Consider the following 19,117-nt stretch of genomic DNA (forward strand, 5'->3'; position numbering starts at 1 on the left):
GTCTACCTAGCAATGATTTTATGCTCATCTAGCCAAAATAGATAAAATTACCACAAGGAACCCAACCTCCAATCTCATTGTGTGCTGTTCCTTGGAAGTTACCCCATGCCTTACAGGAAGCCCAGTGCTTCCTTGGGCTGCCCAGGGCTTCATTACCATTTTCTTACCAATAGGGATCCCCTATGTATCCCATGCTTTTTTTGAAGTTTGTCACTATCCTGGCCATCACCACTATCCTCTCTAGGGCATTGCTCCTGAGTCTGCCCTCTTTGACCTTCATGTTATGACCCCAGCTTTCTTTCCATTGAAAAGTTTGGCTTCCTGTGCACTAATACCTTTCAGCTATTTACCTAAATTCTTTTTTTTTTTAATCTAATATATAAGTATCTGTAATGTCTTGCAAGCAAAATTCAGAGTCTAACTTAAAATCTGAATGGGTCCAATTTGAAACACAGTGAAATTCATCACCTCAAGAAATTAAAACACAAGGATATCCCCCAAAACAGTGAAAATAAGTACCCTGCTCCACCCCACATTTGGCACATTTCCCAGAATCAATTATCCTTTCAGCTATTTAAACATCTGTAACATATGCCCCTCTGTCTCACCTCTCTTCAAAGGTACACACATGAAGTTCCTTCAGGCTCATCTCGTAGGACGTTTGGTACAAACCCTGCACCATTTTAGTTGACCTTACCTGGACAGTCTCCAGCCTCTCTATACCCTTTCTGAACATGACCACAAGGAGGAGCAGGATGATGGCAGCTTGCAGACAGCTTCAGAGTCGTGTTGGTTGCTGGGGCCAGCTGGATCATGGCGGCATTCCTTCTGCATCGGGAGGGCGCAGGAGGCTTTGGGAAGAGTCCGAGAGATGTAACAGACAATATCTGTCCTTCTCCAGTCCTGAGGGACCATGCAGGGACTCCAAAGATCTATTGAACAGATCCTTCGGCAGACCCACAAGAACATCACTGAGCTCCTTTAATATCGTAGGGTGCATCCAATCTGGCCCCATGGCTTTATCCACTTTCAGTTTTTCTAGTTACACACAGAAACTCTCCTCTATAAATGGTGTTGTCTATCCTCCCTCTCATATGTACCTTTGACAACCATCAGCTGTTCTTCTCCAACTCTTTCTTCAGTAAAAACTGAACAGAAGAATTTATTTAGCATTTCTCTTGTTTCCTCATCACTTCTTCAAATGTTGCTCCAAGTCTCCTCTAAGTCTTACTGCAACCAGTCCCCAGATTGGATACTTTCTCCTTCACTTTGGGGTGGTATGGGACCAGGTTCGAGTCTGGATTGGGGGGGGGGGGAGAAGTTAATCTCCAGGGCCCCTGGTGCAGTCACCAAAAGAACATTTACGCGCGCCGGGTTGTGCGCACAAATGTCCGCCCGCGCGTATGTTTTCAAATCTGCCCCTAAGGGTCCAATGCACTAAGCATTTCTCCCATAGAGTAACAATAAAGGAAAACATGAGAAGGACAATTTTCAAAGTCATTTATCTTGTTAAATATAATTAGCATGGGTAAAATTTGGCTGAAAATTGCCCTCCTCTTACCTGGCTGAAAGTTCGCACAGGCTTCCGAGGCATTCTTACTTTTTAGCCGCACTGTGAGGAAGACGTCTCAGAGATATGCTAAAGAGCACATAATACACATGACATTCTCGCAAGCACGTGTGCTTTTTGACTCCTCATGGTCACTTTTATTTATTTATTTTTAATTTTTATATACCGGAATTCCTGTATACAATACAAATCAGTCCGGTTTACATGAAACGAAAAGATTGCCCTGGTCTGGGAGGTCAGACCGGGGTTTTTTTTACAAGGAACATTGAACAATAACAATAAATCCTTAACTATTTTCATAAATTAACTTAAAATTAGGCCAATTAGCGTGTTGAACTTAAATTAAACGTAAGATTAAATTGAAATTTAATTTTGCATAAAATTGCATATTATTAACTGTAATACAGAGGTGCAACGTGCCTGGCCTCTTTCAATATATGTACTTTCTGCTGATTTTCAAAAAGAAGCTACCTGTGTTGCTTTTTTTTTTTTTTTAATTACCATAAAATTTGTGTGCCAAAATTGCCCGCATACTTTAAAACTGCATGGGCGACTTGAAAATTGTCTGCATAGATCTTAGGCCCCTAAATTGGCTGTTTTCATCCCTAAACTGTTGCACTGCTTTCACATTTGTCCGTTTACAAAATCAGTTGGTCCTAATCAGAATCTTCCCCACCTTAATATTCATTGCGCAGAGGCTATTTTAGATCCTTATTCATTTCAGTGGAAACAGGAGGGGATGCAGTACTCGAAAGTGATGCACCATAATGGTTTGGAAAAGACTATTTTGATTAATATGGGAAAAAATTGAAGATTTACTTAAAGAAGTTAACTTAAAGTGGCTACAATTATAATTATCATGATGAGGAAGACTGGATGCTAATAAAATATCCATTATGCTACAGATAAATTATATGCTAAGTGCTTCCATATACTTTCCCCAGACAGATTTCATAATAAAGTAGGTAGACAGCATGCTTTCTGAGCTCCTCTGGAGCAAAGAAAAAGGCAGAATCAGCATTCCAAATGTCCTTATGTATGACCATGCATATATTTTGTGGCAAAAGTGGATTGTGGCCAGGACTGAGCGTATTCTCTTCACTTTTCCTGTTTCGTACTACAGGGATGCTACCTTCAAAAATTGTTAAGGAAAATTTTAGCATTAGCATCAATCTGATGGCAGTTCAGAAAACGAACAATTCCTTTACACTGCCTATGGTACAACTTAATGTTTAAAATTAACTTTTTTTTTTTTTTTAACGTTAATTGGCCTGGTAGGCAACAATAGAGTTCATGGGCTTTGGATCAGATATTTAAAGGAAAAGAGCTCATGATCTTCCAAAAGAATTAAATTTATCTTAATGGGTTGTCAACGATTTAAAAGGCAATGTTTAGGGCTCCTTCAATTCCATGTCCTCCCTGCACACAGTTCTAGATGTTGTAATTGCAATATTTTTTCTTGTATCATTGGATAGACTATATTGTACATTGTGCTAGAGGCATCCTCCCAGATGAGTTGACTAAATGGATTACACATGTAAAATGTTTTTTGAATTTAGCACTATATATATATATATATATAATATATATTATTGTTTATTTATAGAAATGCTTTCAATACAATAATATGATATAATACACAGTAAAGATGGCAGAAAAAGATAAAATGGTCCATCCAGTCTGCCAAGCAAGTTTCTTAAGGTAGAAACTGCTGCTCCATGCATAGGTACCCCTATGTGTTCCATTACGGATAGTAACTGCTGCTCTGTGCAGTTTACCCCTCAAGCCTGATATTAAAGGGTAGTAATATTTACAAGCAAAATCAAACACTGTCGAACCCCTAACAAAATCACTGCTAACATTTTTTTAAGGGTGAGATTTCCTGATAATTCATACGATGCTGTCCTTGAATGTGCTTTGCTTTTGGACTTGGCCATAGAAGCAGTCCTGCACTTTTTCCCCCTAATGTCCACGTACCAGTACCCCAGACCATAAAAGGGGCCAGTGCTGACTGTCATCTGAATCCTATTCCCCTTTTATAATCCCACCGACAACGCGGAGAGCGATTTTGCAGTTGCATCAAAATCATGAAGTTAATTGCTGAAGGGTAGTAATCCCCATGTCTTCTGTTAGGGGAAGTAGCTGCTGCATCAAGCAGGTTACCCCCATGCATCCTTTCCTTCATTTCCACCTCTAGCCTTTAGGGATCCACAATATATAGCCATGCCTTTTTGAATTTGTTTACTGTTTTCATCTTTACCACCTCATCTGGAAGGGCATTCCAGGCATCTACCACCCTGTTCATGAAGAAATGCACATTTAGATCCTTCAGATTCTCCTCATAAGTCTTCTGATACAGGCCCCACGCCATTTTGATTGCCCTTTTCTGGACCACCTAAATCCAGTCTCTATCCTTTTTGTGATACGGGCTCCAGAACTGAACAAAGGACTCCAGATGAGGCCTCACCAAGGACCTGTACAAGGGCATTATCACCTCCTTTTTCCTGCTGGTCATCCCTCTTTCTAAGCAGCCCAGCATTCATCTGGCTTTAACTATCACCTTGTCACATTGCTTCAACACCTTCAGATCATCAGACACTATCACTCCAATGTCCTTCTCCCAGTCTGTGCACATTAGTCTTCATTACATACAGCTTTTTCAGATTACCACACCCCCAGATGCATGACTCTTTACTTCTTGGCATTGAATCTCAACTGCCAAACCTTTGGCCACTCTTCAAGCTTTCTTAGATCACTTTTCATTCTCTCTACTTCTTCAGGCGTGTTCATTCTGTTGCAGATCTTAGTATCATCCGCAAATAGACAAACTTTACCTTCTATCCCTTCTGCAATATCTCTCACAAAGATATTGAACAGAACTGGTCCCCAAATGGATCCTTGTGGCACTCCACTTAACACAGCTCTCTCTTCAGAATAGGTTCCATTTACCATTACACATTGTTTCCTGGTCAGGAACCAGTTAGTAATCTACTCAACCACCTTGATGCCCACATCCAAGCTTCTCATTTTATTCATGAGCCTCCTATGCAGTATGGTATCAAAAGCTTTGCTGAAATCCAAGTAAATCACATTGAGCACTCTTCCTTGATCCCATTCTCTAAACACCCAATCAAAAAATCAATCAGATTTGTCTGACAGGATCTTCTCCTGGTGAATCTATGCTACTTCAGGTCCAGCAACACACCAGTTTGTAGATAGTTCACTATCCTTTCCTTCAGCAGAGTCTCCATTAACTTTCCTACCACCGAGATGAGGTTAACCAGCCTGTAGTTTCCAGCCTCCTCACACCGCTCTTCTCCAGTCATGTGGCACCACTCCTGTTTCTAGAGATCTGTTGAATAGGTCTTTCAGCAGACCTGCCAGCACATTACATTCTTGCATTAAAGAAAAATCACCAAAATAATAATGCAAAACAAACAAAACCAAGAAAAAATATTCTTGGACATCACGATAATAGTCCCTTGTTAGGGAGAACCGAAATGGGTCAGACATTAAGGAGAGAAAACAAATTAAAGTAACTTTCTCCTAAATATATAGAGCTGAGGCACTTCAATAGGATCCTTGTTTTAAATCACAAGTTCAGAGCAACAGAGGACAATAAACAGTCATTTTACTTTGGTGCTGTATCCTTGAGAACATTTACCACTTGTGAAGGATCATAAAAAAATATACTTGTTACCTTAAAAGGAAAATACACATTTGCAAGGAAATGTTTTTTAAAAAAAAGAGTGGCACCAATCCCTGAAACCTGTTTAGTAACAAAAACTTCTTCCTTGTTACCCGAGTTGTCCAATACAATATATTAACACACACAAAAAATAGTGACTTCAGAGGAAAGGTTTTAATTGATACTGTGGTTTGTATAGTTTGGAAATATTTCATTGTATACGAAGGACAAAGTTTCTGTTTAAATGCTAGTAATAAATTTGCATTTCCATACGTTCGGTTCAATAGGTCGCTCCCCTTCACCAATGGGGGCATCACCAGCTAAGTTCCATTGAGGTATATTTTAAAATGTAGCTGATGATTCGTTTCTAAGTCACATTTGTGTCCACGTTCTATAGCACCACCCGTAAATCAAATGCTATTATGGGCTTTCCCCTCCATTTTTCCATTATCATGTAGAAATGGCAGTATATTAAACTTAAAACTCATTGTCCCTTGAAATATCACATACAGACTTAAAATTAGAAAAGGGAAAAAAGCTATTTTCTTGAAAGGTGTAGGATCAACATTATGAAGATATTAAATGACTAAAGCTAATAGACTGATCGAGATAAGGATGGATGCTTTCCCATCTGCACAATGCTGCTATCATCCATCTAAATATTCCTAGTTAGGTTTTATACTTGAGGGTAGGTAATTAAAATAGAATTGCACCATGTGTTGAGTAGGAGAAAATCTTCATACTTAAAAGCACAGAAAGTCACTTATTTGGTTGAAGGAAAATCACCTCACAAGTCTACTTTTCAGTTACATTTCATGCAAAAGTAAAACAGTCATCACCTCTTTGGGGAAATAAAGAGTACCTGAAGTGGAAAGTTAAAAATGTTAATAAGAAATCTGGATGCCTTCCACTTCTAGCATTCAACCTTATCCAGAGCAACAGATATTGATATTCTGCAGGCTATTCTGGCAACTTGCATACCGTAGTGGTATGGTATAAACCCAGGATCTAGATGTTCTGCAACTACTCCGGCAAAGCTCTTCACATTCTCCATGCTTGATCAGATTTCTTTCACTGCATAAACCTTGTTCTCCTGTTTCAGGCTCTGAAAGACCCCACTCTGGCTGCCTGCAAAGATTTTCAGAGGGAGGCTGAACTGCTCACCAACCTGCAACATGACCACATTGTTAAGTTCTATGGTGTCTGTGCAGATGGGGACCCACTCATCATGGTCTTTGAGTACATGAAGCATGGGGACCTTAATAAGTTTCTAAGGTAAGCACCTTTATACCAAAGGCATGACAGAGATCACACTGGAATGCTGACAAAGAACTGGAATAATTAGCAGGTTATCATTATTATTTTTTTTTTTATCACAAATGGGATACCAAATTGCACTGTTAAGCATATATGAAAGTCAGGTATATCATGCGTCAAGCTACAAGTGCATAGGTTGGTAACTGATTCACTTTAAACTGCACGGAATTGCTGTCACGGTGTGTGAGCCCTTGTGCTGTGATGTGATTAGTGATCCCCAGCTGAGCCCTTACTGACTGCAGGCAGACTCTAGGGAACCAGAACTGAGCTTCACCTATACCAGCCCCTTCCTCTGCAGGTTGAGCCTTTGGGTTCAGAGGCCGGCAGGTGAAGGTCCTGTAGAGAACAAGCCTTCTCATAACTACTCAACTTAGCCTTAGTTCTTATCCGCTTCATGAGTACACTTTCCAACTTTAGGCCTTCATAGTCCTCCTCTACTCAATTTCCCTGATCTTCACACAAGTTATACAAATCCAATTCTCTATACTTGCTTCACACATTTAATATTTTATGTTTATCCAGATTATATTTTTCTAGACTATTTCTACCCTTTTCATTGTTTTATCCAGGTTATTTCTACCCTGTTAATTGTAAAACAAGACTGTGTCTCTGTTATTTTTGCTGGTTGTAATGTAAACCGAAGTGATAATTAATCCTGTTAATTGAACCTCGGTATATAAAAATTTATAAATAAATAAATAAATAGAGAGCAGACTGGAATTGTCAGTAGTCGGGGTATGTGGCAGATGAGGAGCAAAGGAAATCCAAGCAATGGTTGGAATAGGTAGAGATCAGGCAATGTCCGGTTCCAGACAATAATCAAGGCACAGGTGAGCAATCTGAGGAGAGAGCTGGGCAGGGTAAGGAGAAGGCAGGGTAGAGGCGAGACAGGCTGGAATGAGGCAAGGCAGGCTGGAACAAGCAGCACGCTCTGCAAGGGAGGAGGACCTGTTGCTAAGGCGCCGGCTGGGAATGCAGGTCAGATTTAAATACCCAGCTTCCGCCAACATCATCAGACCACAACTACCCTGGTTTCCCACTGCGAGGCCTAGATAGATTGCTCAGTCATGCATGCGCCTAGGTGAATGTATGACATGGACAGCATAGAGAAGGATAGTGGCATCCTGGGTAAGTGAGGCCATTTTTGGGGCTGTCCCTCGGTCGGCTGAGGGTTACAATTGCTCAAAAATTGCTTTGAAACATTCAAGTTAGTAAAATATTACAACAATTGCAAGAGGTAATTAACGTACATAGAGTTAATTAGACTATACTAGCAGTGGTTGAGAGTTTGAAAATGTCACGCTGTAGAGTATACCCAGTGCATCCCATCTGAGAATATCAAAGGTGGGGCCTGTTCTGTTCCCAGTTCTTTCTCTCTCTCCCCTTCCCAATCCTTAGTCCTTTCTCCCTTCTCCCACTCAATTCACCTTTTCCTCAGCACCTACTCCACCAGGCTTCAATCATCTTCATTGTTCCCTTCTCAGATTCAGCCATCCACTCCTCAGCTCCAATCAGTCTTAATTCCCTCCTAAGTCTCAGCTTCCCTTCTCAGCAGTTCATTCCCTTATCTTAACAGAATGGGTCAACACGCCCACAGCCTGATTTCCCTCCCTCGGCATTGGTAGCCTTCCCAACTATAAAATTCCCTTCAGATTCAGTAGCCCTCCAGCCTCAATTTGCATGCGTCTGTGTATGTGTGTGTCTATGTGTGCGTACTTAGATGCCTAAAATATATTCACTGAAGGAAAAAAATGATGGCGGGGACATGATAGAAAGTTTCACCTATTCGACAGGTGTCAATAAAACATTGGTAAAGTAAAAACTTGGGATTATGACATAATCCTGGGCAAGTCACATCACCTTCCATTGCATCAGGTGCAAATTTAGATTATAAACCCTCTTGTGTGGGGACCATCTCCACCTTGATCTCGGCTATGGAAAGGCAAGTCAGTAAATCCAAAAAAATGCCAACTCCAAATGATGTGAATTGCAGAGAGGAAGCTGTAGAGAAAACATGAGAGCAGATTTCTTTACTGAGAGGGCGGTTGATGCCTGGAACAGGCTATAGGCAGTGGATTTCACTCCCAGCCAACGAGGGCCGCCAACAGCTTGGGCTTTCAGGATATCCTTAATGAATAGGCATGAGATAGATTTGCATGCACACTGCCTTCATTGTATGCAAGTCTGTTTCATGCCAATTCATTAGGGATATCCTAAAAACCCTAACCTGTTGGTGGCCCTCTAGGGCCAGAAATGAATACCACTATCCTAGGTACATAAAATTCAATTTTATGTATTCAAAATGGCATTTATATGCCTAAACTACCAAAATGAATGAAGCAAACTGAAACAATGCACTGAAAAATGGTTGAAACGAATGAACAAACTCAACCAAACATTTTCTGTATGTGCATCGCAAATCTAAGCTAAATCTTCTGTTAATTATTTCATACATGTGGGTTTAATTTTTTTTTTTTTTGCGGGGGGGGGGGGGGGGGGAAGGATTTTCTGGTCATGATATATAGACATTTACAGAATGTGATTTTTTTTTTTTAACATACTTATAATTGCAGTACCCTTTTAACCCAAAAACAGATCTCCGAAAAAGTAAAAGAGAAACAGTACTAAGTGTACATAGGGGAAAACATTAAAGTCTCTGGACCACCTGCCTTGAATATGCACTGTAACCTCTGCTTGCCCCCACTTAAAATATTTATTAGGAAGTTCAACGTAGCAATTTAGAAAAATCCTTGGACCGCTAATTAGTGCTTTGATGATATTCTCATGTTACACAGAAATCATGTTTTTATACTTGTATGGTAAATGGAGTGGTACTTACCTCTTAAAATAATTACTACTGTTGCCTGCCACTGCCTGTAAATTGGACCCTTGATATTTTCTTGTTTTGACTGCTGAGTACATGCATAATTGCATTACTAGTGCGGGAATTCAAATGAACTGTACTGTGTTTTTCTCCAGCTGCCGGATCACTTGTACTACTAGCAAATAAACAAACAGTTCCTCTTTTTCTGAAGAAATCAATGCCTGGAAGCCTTAATTGCCTTTTTCTTTGCTTTCGTTCCTTATTTGTGACATGGCTCAAGTTCAGCAGCATGGCGTACCTACAGCATATTAGAGATGTGAATCGGAACCGGAATCGGTTCGGATTCCGGTTCCGATTCACATGTGGGGTTTTTTTCATCAGGCCCGATCGTGGTTTTGTTTATCGGCTGCGCCCGAGCCGATAAACAAAAAAACCACCCCGACCCTTTAAAACTAATCCCTTTGCTTCCCCCACCCTCCCGACCCCCCCAAAAAAATATTTTACAGGTACCTGGTGGTCCAGTGGGGGTCCCGGGAGCGATCTCCCGCTCTCGGGCCGTCGGCTGCCACTAATCAAAATGGCGCCGATGGCCTTTACCCTTACCATGTGACAGGGTATCCGTGCCATTGGCCGGCCCCTGTCACATGGAGGGAGCACTAGATGGCCCGCGCTACGTGGGCCATCCAGTTATTTTTGTGTGCCATTTTTCCCTCCCTCCCCCAAAATGATAAGAGAACCCCCACGATCAATATCGTGGGGTTTTCCTATCGTTTCGGGGGAGCCCCTGATTTCTGATGATTTTGAAAATATTGACGATATTTTCAATCATCCGAAGTCCGATTCACATCCCTACAGCATATACTGTCCTACAGTGCTAGGAAGATTAAAATATACCACAGTTGCATACTTAGGTATTTCCGAAGCCTTCTCGGTCTCAAACAGTAAGCAGATTAGCTACAGCAGTGAGTGAAAAACCTGCAGATTACTGGGTCAAGGCCTCTTCGAGATCTGGTTTTGTTGTTTTTATTAATACATAATTTATTCATTTTAAATTCAGAAAGTATATATACAGTACTTTGAGTAAAAGAAGATACAAGATGAGGAAACCCTACAAATTAATATTTGTCTAACAGTTCACCCATCTGGAACCCAGCTTATGTGAAACCAAACCATTTTCTCTGTTTCCAAGAAACAAAGGGGCTAATTTTCAAAAGGATTTACCACTTAAAACTGAGTTTTACCTGTGCAAATGTACTTTGTGTGTGTAAGTGGGCTTTTGAAAATTGCTATAATAGATGCTATTGAATTGTCAGTAGGTTTTACATGCGTAAGGATTACTTTAACCTGTGAATGGGCTTTTGAAAATCGCTACCATCGTACGTTACAATTACACACGTAACTCCTTCGAAAATTGCCTCCAAAGGCTTGTTCCCCACCCTCATCCTCCAACAGCCTCTTTCAACAGGATCTGCCACGTGCAGCTGCCTCCGTTTATCAGTCATGACACTACGATTTGCAGCGTGCCTGTCTGTGTGTGCAGAAGAACTTTTTCCTGCACTGATGTGGACATCCTTGAAGCCACGGTGTGATCTAACAGAGAGGAAGGGTGCCTGATGAGACCCCACTGAAAGTGTGAATTCTGACCACCCCCAGTGCATTCCATCCCCAGCCTTGCAGGCAGTTTCAGATGAAAATGACTTCCCTGCCACATTGGTCACTTTTATTGTCCACTGTTTTTCTCCAGGAGGTGCGATGAACTCTAATAAAACCTCTGCAACTTTATTTATGGAGCTGTTGCAGGAGAAGCTGGTTATAAAGTTAGCCTCTCCCTTTTTACTGCTTTCCAATTTTTATTGAAAGCCACAGTTAAGCTCTGACAACTTCATTGTATAGTCTTTTAAAAGCTCACCATCTCCTCCCCTGGAGAAGAAGCTGTGATTTTGTTTATTACTGGGTGGATCATTTGGAAGGACAGAAGAGAAGATGCACAGAAACAGACAAAATTAAAAAAAAAAATGTGAGGGAACCTACAACCTAGAAAGCTTTTGGCTTTTTGTTCAGGTTAAAAAATGTCTACGCAGGCCAGAGATCTGGTGGTCTTGAAAGCAAATCAATTTACAATGCATAATTATTTATGTCCCAAGTATATAGCAAATTGCTCTCTTAAAGTGGGATATTTGTTTGAATTGATTTATTCATCTGCTAAAGATATGGGATTTGCCCGGTTGCAGCTGGAACCTGTTACAAGGCGGTTCTGAGCAGAACATGGAATCAGTGGGAACAGACAAAGAAACATGAAATGGATATTCCACATCATAGCTGGAAGCTGATTTTGGAAACGTTAAACATAGAAGACATAGATCCCATATTCGTTCAGTTTCAGAGCACACTAAGCATTTTTTTCTTATAGAAACAAAATGAGGGAAGAACCCACTGGCACGTCATCTGGATCTAAGACGATTATCAGGATGACCGGAGTCTAGACATTTGGTAACTGTCTTGGTACTGGAGAATCTCTGTAGGCCTTGATACCTTTAAATGGACCATCAACAGAAAAGATGTTGCAGTAGACAAGCTTTGGAGACCACATTGATCGTTTTATCAATACTATCTGCATAGATCCAATGAAAGGTAGTACAACCTGCAAAGATCCCTGGAATTGTGGATTACATGCACAGCCATGGTATCTAAAGACTCTTAGAAGGAACCTAAGTGAAAAGCAATTTCTCTTTGAAATATGGTACAGCAAGGGATACTATCAGAAGGGTATAAAATGAAGAATTATCAAGCATTTTAGCCAATTAGTAGGGAAACGTCCTCTCTAGAAGAGAGGGGTATTGTTATCCACAGGCAGCATCCTATTTTTGCAAAATACTGCGTCCCAAGATCTTTGCAGCTAAGATGGGCATATTTAAAATACAAAGATACTGTTCACTGACCCATAGACTCATTTCAGCTATAGTCACCGAGTTCTAAAAGATGTTTCTGTGTAAAAAAAAAAAAAAAGGAAGATCTTTCAGTCTTTTGCTCTTTCAAAGAAATTAATTGGCTTCAAATTCAAGACTACGCTACTTCTTAGTTTCTTGTCTCTTTCCTAAAATATGAGCATTTCGCCAGCAGAGTCCAGAGGAATTTGCGTTATTCCTCACCTTTCCATGGCATCATATAAATCAGAGCAAATAATCTCCTGTTCACGCATATGAAAAGGTTGAAACCTGAAAACTCACATCTTTATATTACTCAAAAAGTTAGGATTTTGCTACAGTAGATTTAATCTCCATATTTATGAGAAATTTAAAAATCCCTTCACACTTCCTATGAACCTTACAGAGTAATGCAATGGCAAAAGGAGATTTTTTTTGGAAAGATGGAGGCAGATATCTTAAATGTATTAAACCTGAAATCAGAATACAATGAAAGGGAGGCCAGCGGAAGGGCTGTGCAACAATCTAACGTTACCCATTCAACAACAGTGCCATATGAAAGACAGTAAGCGTACCCTGCCTCAGATTTTCTCAGCTGTGAAAGCAAGGAATTCAATCTAGAATGGGTAGGTGGTGGTATTCAAACCCCACAGTTAGCTTGCAAGCGCATATTCCAAGGAAAACTCACCATGGACTTTCACTTTGAAAATCTACGCCAGCGCGCTAGGGCCAGGGCTGCATTTAAAACATAGACCGGGTGGGGAGGCGGGTGCTTTTATGCTTTTTCTCTCTCCCCACAAAAAATCATCAGGGAGGGGACCCCCCTTCTCCCAGAAATCATTGCAGGAAACAGGCCCCTGCCCAAGTCTTCCTCTCCAGTTCGTCTCCCCCCTCATATATGGGTCTGCTAAGGTTTCCTCTTTATCCGGTCACACAGCTGTTCCAAGAACTTCAGTTAAACTCAACACGGGGGGGGAGGGGGGGAGGGTCTGTAAACTGACGCCCAGTCTCACGTAGCATGCGCCACTCCACCCGTGATGGAGGCGGGAGCGGGGCTGCCACTGGTTCTGTGCACGTTCCCTCCCATGACCAGATCCCAGCCCTTTTTCACACACACTGTGAAAAAGCGTGCACACGTCTATGTGCACTGACAGGTGCTTTTTATAGTGGTAATGTGCATTTACCGACATAAAAAAGTTGTGAGAATTTCCCCCCACAGGGGGTATTTGTCAAAAAGCCCACCTAAATTAAGTGGCAAAAAAATGCATGTAAGCTACATCAATTTTCAAAATAATTAATGGATGAAAGAATTTACCCTACCCCATTGCACCGGCTATCACCTGCACAGAACATTTTCAGGAAAAATTGTGTGCAATGTTTTGATAAGCCCAAAGTATGCATGTAAGACCAAACCCCTCCCTAACTCTGTGCCTGGGAGTGCCTCCACTCCATCTAGGTAATCTTAGACACCATCAGGACATACATGTGCAAGTTTACCTGCATATCGGACAGGCAGTTTCATAAAAGACCATTTCTGTGAGTCAAATGGTCAGAAATGCCTGTATTTTTTTATTTGATTCAATAATTCTATTAATTCATTTTAGAAACCTCCTCAATCTGATTTATATCTAGTTTTATTTTTTTTTTCAAAAATTTCCTCAAATGGATAGTTGGAGTCAAACTTTGACCTGGAGCAGATCTGACTCTGATACTTTGTTCTTACTGATTTTATTTCTCAGGTTAGTTCGGATGTTTTGTGCATTTCAGAGATTCAAAGATAGTGTCAGGTGTTACTCAGTGCTATGAGGGTCAATTCCGAGCGGCTTGGCTGGCCCAAAAAATAGCCAGATGGACTTATCTGGTTGGCTGAGCTGTGATATTCAGCATCGTGCTGGCTATGTAGAAGTTGAGTTGTTAAATTGTATCCAGCTATATACAAGTTTAACTGGATCAAGTCAAGCACCATAGACAGGAACAGTGCACAGTGGTCATCTTTCTGCCTTGAAGGACTTGGTCAAACACTGGACCTCAGAGGACACCCTTGGGTGGGGAGTGGAAGGAGTCAAGAATTTGCTTCTAATTTATGACTTAGGTTTTCACCTCAAGCGCAACACCAGATGCTTCTTTCCTAGTTATGCAAGTAAAAACTATTAGAAGAGAGCTAAAAGATCTTAAACGGTAACGTGTTATCATTCCTGTGAGGGATCTTGTGCTCCAAAGTCAATGCAATTACACCAGGCACGTAAAGCAAAATTCTAAAGCTGATAAGCTGTAGGCATTTCTGCATAGGTAGGTTTTCAGCTTTTTTTTGGCCTGGGAATTTCATATGTTATAACGAGTAGATGTGAATCGGTTATTTACACTTTCGAATAATAGAAGGACTAGGGGGCACTCCATGAAGTTAGCAAGTAGCACATTTAAGACTAATCTGAGAAAATTCTTTTTCACTCCGCACAATAAAGCTCTGGAATTTGTTGCCAGAGGATGTGGTTAGTGCAGTTAGTGTAGCTGGGTTCAAAAAAGGTTTGGATAAGTTCTTGGAGGAGAAGTCCATTAACTGCTATTAATCAAGTTTACTTAGGGAATAGCCACTGCTATTAATTGCATCAGTAGCATGGGATCTTTTTGGGGTTTGGGTACTTGCCAGGTTCTTGTGGCCTGGTTTGGCCTCTGTTGGAAACAGGATGCTGGGCCTGATGGACCCTTGGTCTGACCCAGCATGGCAATTTCTTAAAAAAAGATGTCAGTGGAAAAATGACTTTTCCATATAGCACACAAGAGAAAAATCAGTGGAAAAATCATTTTTCCACTGATTTCTTTTTGTTCTAACAGTGAAATTCCCAAGCCAAATAAAATAAAAACTGAAACGGAAGGTCCCTATTTATAGGGTAGTGAATGCATGGGACAGCATCCCAGTGGAGGCACTGGGGGAAAAAAAGAGACAAAATTCATGAACATGTGGAATAGGCACAAAACAGAGGGTAAAGCTACAATCAAGTAGGGGTCTCTAGTATTGGGAAAATGGATAGACTAGAGATGGGCCTTGCTGTCTATTTACTATCACAATCTGTTTCTGTATATGTGCTGATATATTTTCTTTTATTTACCAATATTACTACTACTATTTATCATTTTTATCATACTACTAGACATAGACACTCCTGTACTTTATCCAATTACTGAATTACTGTATTGTTCTACATTATTTAAAATACACTAGGACCTAGACATATTATTAAAGGTAAATTTTAAAAGAGATACACGTGCATAAAATAGCAGATGTGCGCACAAGTAGCACTTATTCATGCTACTGCTATTTTCTAAACCTCGCACATATGCTCTTAAGAACCGGTGCGTGAATAACTTTGCTCGTGTAAAAAATGGGGTGGAGTCTGTGCAGGGCGGGGCATTCTGGGGCGGAGGCCAATATTTAGGCGCATAAATTCCAATTATATAACTTGCAAACGCAGCGTGTGTCGGGCTGTTACCTGCACATATTTACTTCTTCTCTTTATCAGGTGTAAGTCAGAATAGGACTCTTTATAGCCAAAACCTGACTGGGTGAGAGATCTGGGCAAACTGTGGGGAGTGCAGACTGAAAATCCAGAGGGGTCTGGATGGCCTAAAGATAGACTGGGTAAACTGGTGGACTGATTGGTAAAACTGGGAATTTCCTTCATGTGAACCTGTTATAAAATGTGCTTTCTTGCACGTGTAAAGCCAACAAGTTATTGGATCGTAAGTTAACTGTGAATCCCACATCTACTCCAGTTCTCTAAGTTTATTGTAATGTGGAATTGTTAATATTAATTTTGCAACTTTTCTTGTAATAGTTTTCCATTTTGAGGTTGCTGCAGTGAGCCCTTTACCCCTTTCTTTTGAATCTGTGGTTGCAGTTTAAAAGTATTTTCTTTTGTTCTTATTTCCCTGGAAGTGTCTGTATGTTGTTTTCTTTCAGGCAGTTTTGCTTGTAAATGTTTTTGCGAAATGATATAAATAAAGAGTCAGAAAAAAAAAAAAGCCGACAATTCCTACGGAAAATACATGAATAGCGTTTCCTCGTGTAACCTCTTAAAATTAGGAGCACACATATGCACGCTAGGCGTATTTTACATAATGTGTGTGCACTTGCACGGATGATATATAATTCAAGCACGTGTGCGCTCGTGCTCACTTGTGCGTGTATCTGGGTGCGCGTGCGCTCGTTTTAAAGTTACTGTCTTTGGCCTGTAGCTCCAAACATAATATTGCATGCCATTTCTCTTCTGAGCCAATACGGAAATATTTTTACTGGTGTGGCTTTTCGGTGAAAGTTCTCGTCTTTCCTCATAAGGTTATTTTTCATTTTAACAATCCAGTCGGCTGTGTTTATTCCAATCAGTGATTTGGGCATTTGAGCTTAGAGCAACTCAGGAGCAAACATCAGCTGTGCGAGTTTCGGTGCCCTTTCAAGAGAGCGCTCTTGATATCCTGTGACACTGCACGACATTCGCCAAACTTTTACATTATCTCGGGGCTCTCAGGAAGAAAACAAATTGCTCCTGCTGTATTATTTTAGCAGTCTGCCCCGATTTTAACAATTCATTTTAATTTTCCATTTAACATAAGCAAACGGCTTTACTTACCGATGAAAATAAAAGCAGTGTATTGTACCCGTGAAACAGAAAGACAAAGCCTTCTCAAGTCATTATCACTTGAATGTAGTGCAGTGTACACAATAACTCCCCTGCATTTCCCATTTTTCAATTCATCCACTTCACTTTCTAAGAGGTAGTATGCGACGGAGCCGAAGGGCTGGTGTGAATCAAACAGGAGAGAGAGATCATATCCAAGGCTTGCAAGACTGCAAATCAATACAAGGCAGTGGTGAAAATCAAAGGAATGCCCCAGCTCTCGGGATAACTACAATGAATATGCGTAAGGTATAGGGGAAAAGGAGAATGGATACCTCTTTATACCTAATGAAAAGCGTAGAGGGAGAAGTTAAGTAGTTAAGGGATTGATTCCCCAACATGTTACTGGGTATTTGAAACTTTTATTGTTGATATTATTTCTTCATTTTGCAATTTTTTTTATTTTAGGTAATATGTTTTGCACTTATTTTAATGTAAACCACCTTGGTGTCTTCAGTAATAAGCGGGATGTCAGATTTAAATAAATTCTTGAGCGAATCAAGTTTACCTTCATTCGATGCTATAAAAAATTTAGCTATCGTGTCTGTGAGCCTTAATTGTTAGGCTAATGATTTGTGAAGCCTAACAATTAAGGCTCACAGACACGATAGCTAAATTTTTTATAGCATCGAATGAAGGTAAACTTGATTCGCTCAAGAATTTATTTAAATCTGACATCCCGCTTATTACTGAAGACACCAAGGTGGTTTACATTAAAATAAGTGCAAAACATATTACCTAAAATAAAAAAAATTGCAAAATGAAGAAATAATATCAACAATAACAGTTTCAAATACACAGTAACATGTTGGGGAATCAATCCCTTAACTACTTAACTTCTCCCTCTACGCTTTTCATTAGGTATAAAAGGTATCCATTCTCCTTTTCCCCTATACCTTACGCATATTCATTGTCTTACTCCCCAGTCCCCTCTCCCCTTCCAGATCCCACAGTCCCCAACAGACCCCTCCCCTTCCCTTCCCTTCCCATCCCAGAAACCCCACTCCCCAGAGGTCTTACTCCATGGGCCCTTCCCTCCCAGATCTTCACTTCCTAGCAGTCTTGCTTCCCAGCCATTTTCCCCTTCCCACACCTTTTCACCCACAATCCCCTCACTCAACACAGGTGGCCAGTGCATGATTTGCTTAACACACTCACCCCCGTGGTGCTACTGCAAACCCTTCATTCACCCTCCCTGCTCCACCCTCCCTGCTCCTGAAGAATCTAAGGAGCGCGGCGTTGCAGCATGGGCTGTTTCCTCCCTCCCAGCTGCCAGTACCTGAATGACATTAAGTGTCGACAGCCAAGGAAGAAGAAGCAGCCTGTGCCTCGAAGTTGCGATCCTTCCAGGATGCCCTTCTAGGCAGGCTGAATGAGGGGATCGTGGTGGTGTTCAGGAAATCATGCGCTGTCACACTGCCACCAATGAGGCAGCCCCGTTCCGATGCCTACGAGTGGAAATTCAGCGTGGCTGCCGGGCCACGCAGCATTTCCACTTACTGAGGGCCCCACGTGGTGGCGGTACAATGGCGCCTTTGGGTAGCAGCGCCTATGGCCATGGTCATATTGTCCATGGCACACGATGGCTCTGCTTTCCACTGGTAGTCTCCAATGTAGAAAGATATGGGAGCAATCCCCAATCACTCCTGCCTCCAGGTCTGGATTTTCCAATGGGCACACTGGGGCAGTAAAAATCTGAGAGTGACAGGCCAGTTGAAAGTTTCCTACTTCCCAGCTGTGCTTAATCTCACTCAGCGGAGAACAGCCTTCTGTTTCCTGATCCAGCCTCTCCCCCTCCCCTCCCAGTGCAGAGAACCAGGAAGGGAGGGGCGAGGCTGAAAGGGACGCAGCAAAGAAAAGCTGCTCTGCTCTATTCCAGCCCCTTTCCTCCTGTCCTGTGCTGGGAAGAGGAGGAGAAGGGTGATGCCTGATAACACAGCAAGGAGCAAAGGAAAGCTGCTCTACTCCCTAATCTAGTCCCTGTCCTCTGTCATATGAAGGGAGGACGTGAACCTTAGAATGCCTGTTCTGTTGTCTAGGAGGGGGAGGAGGTAAGAGCACCAACAGTGCCTTAGGGGCAGCAAAACCCTAAATCTGTCACTGCCTGCTCCGCCAGCTCCC

At 41.3% G+C, this 19,117-nt stretch overlaps 1 protein-coding gene across 7 annotated transcripts in view; it reads left to right on the forward strand.

Moving 5' to 3' along the window:
• Positions 1–19,117, forward strand: part of NTRK3 (neurotrophic receptor tyrosine kinase 3) — a 932,433-nt gene that overhangs the window by 866,608 nt on the left and 46,708 nt on the right. For all 7 annotated transcript variants that reach the window (XM_029575291.1, XM_029575284.1, XM_029575285.1 and 4 more), the window contains exon 14: positions 6,361–6,533. In XM_029575291.1, coding sequence (XP_029431151.1) covers positions 6,361–6,533 — 173 coding nt within the window. The remainder of the gene's footprint in view (positions 1–6,360; positions 6,534–19,117) is intronic.

Source organism: Rhinatrema bivittatum, chromosome 13, assembly GCF_901001135.1.
Source record: "Rhinatrema bivittatum chromosome 13, aRhiBiv1.1, whole genome shotgun sequence".
Taxonomy (NCBI): Eukaryota; Metazoa; Chordata; class Amphibia; order Gymnophiona; family Rhinatrematidae; genus Rhinatrema; species Rhinatrema bivittatum.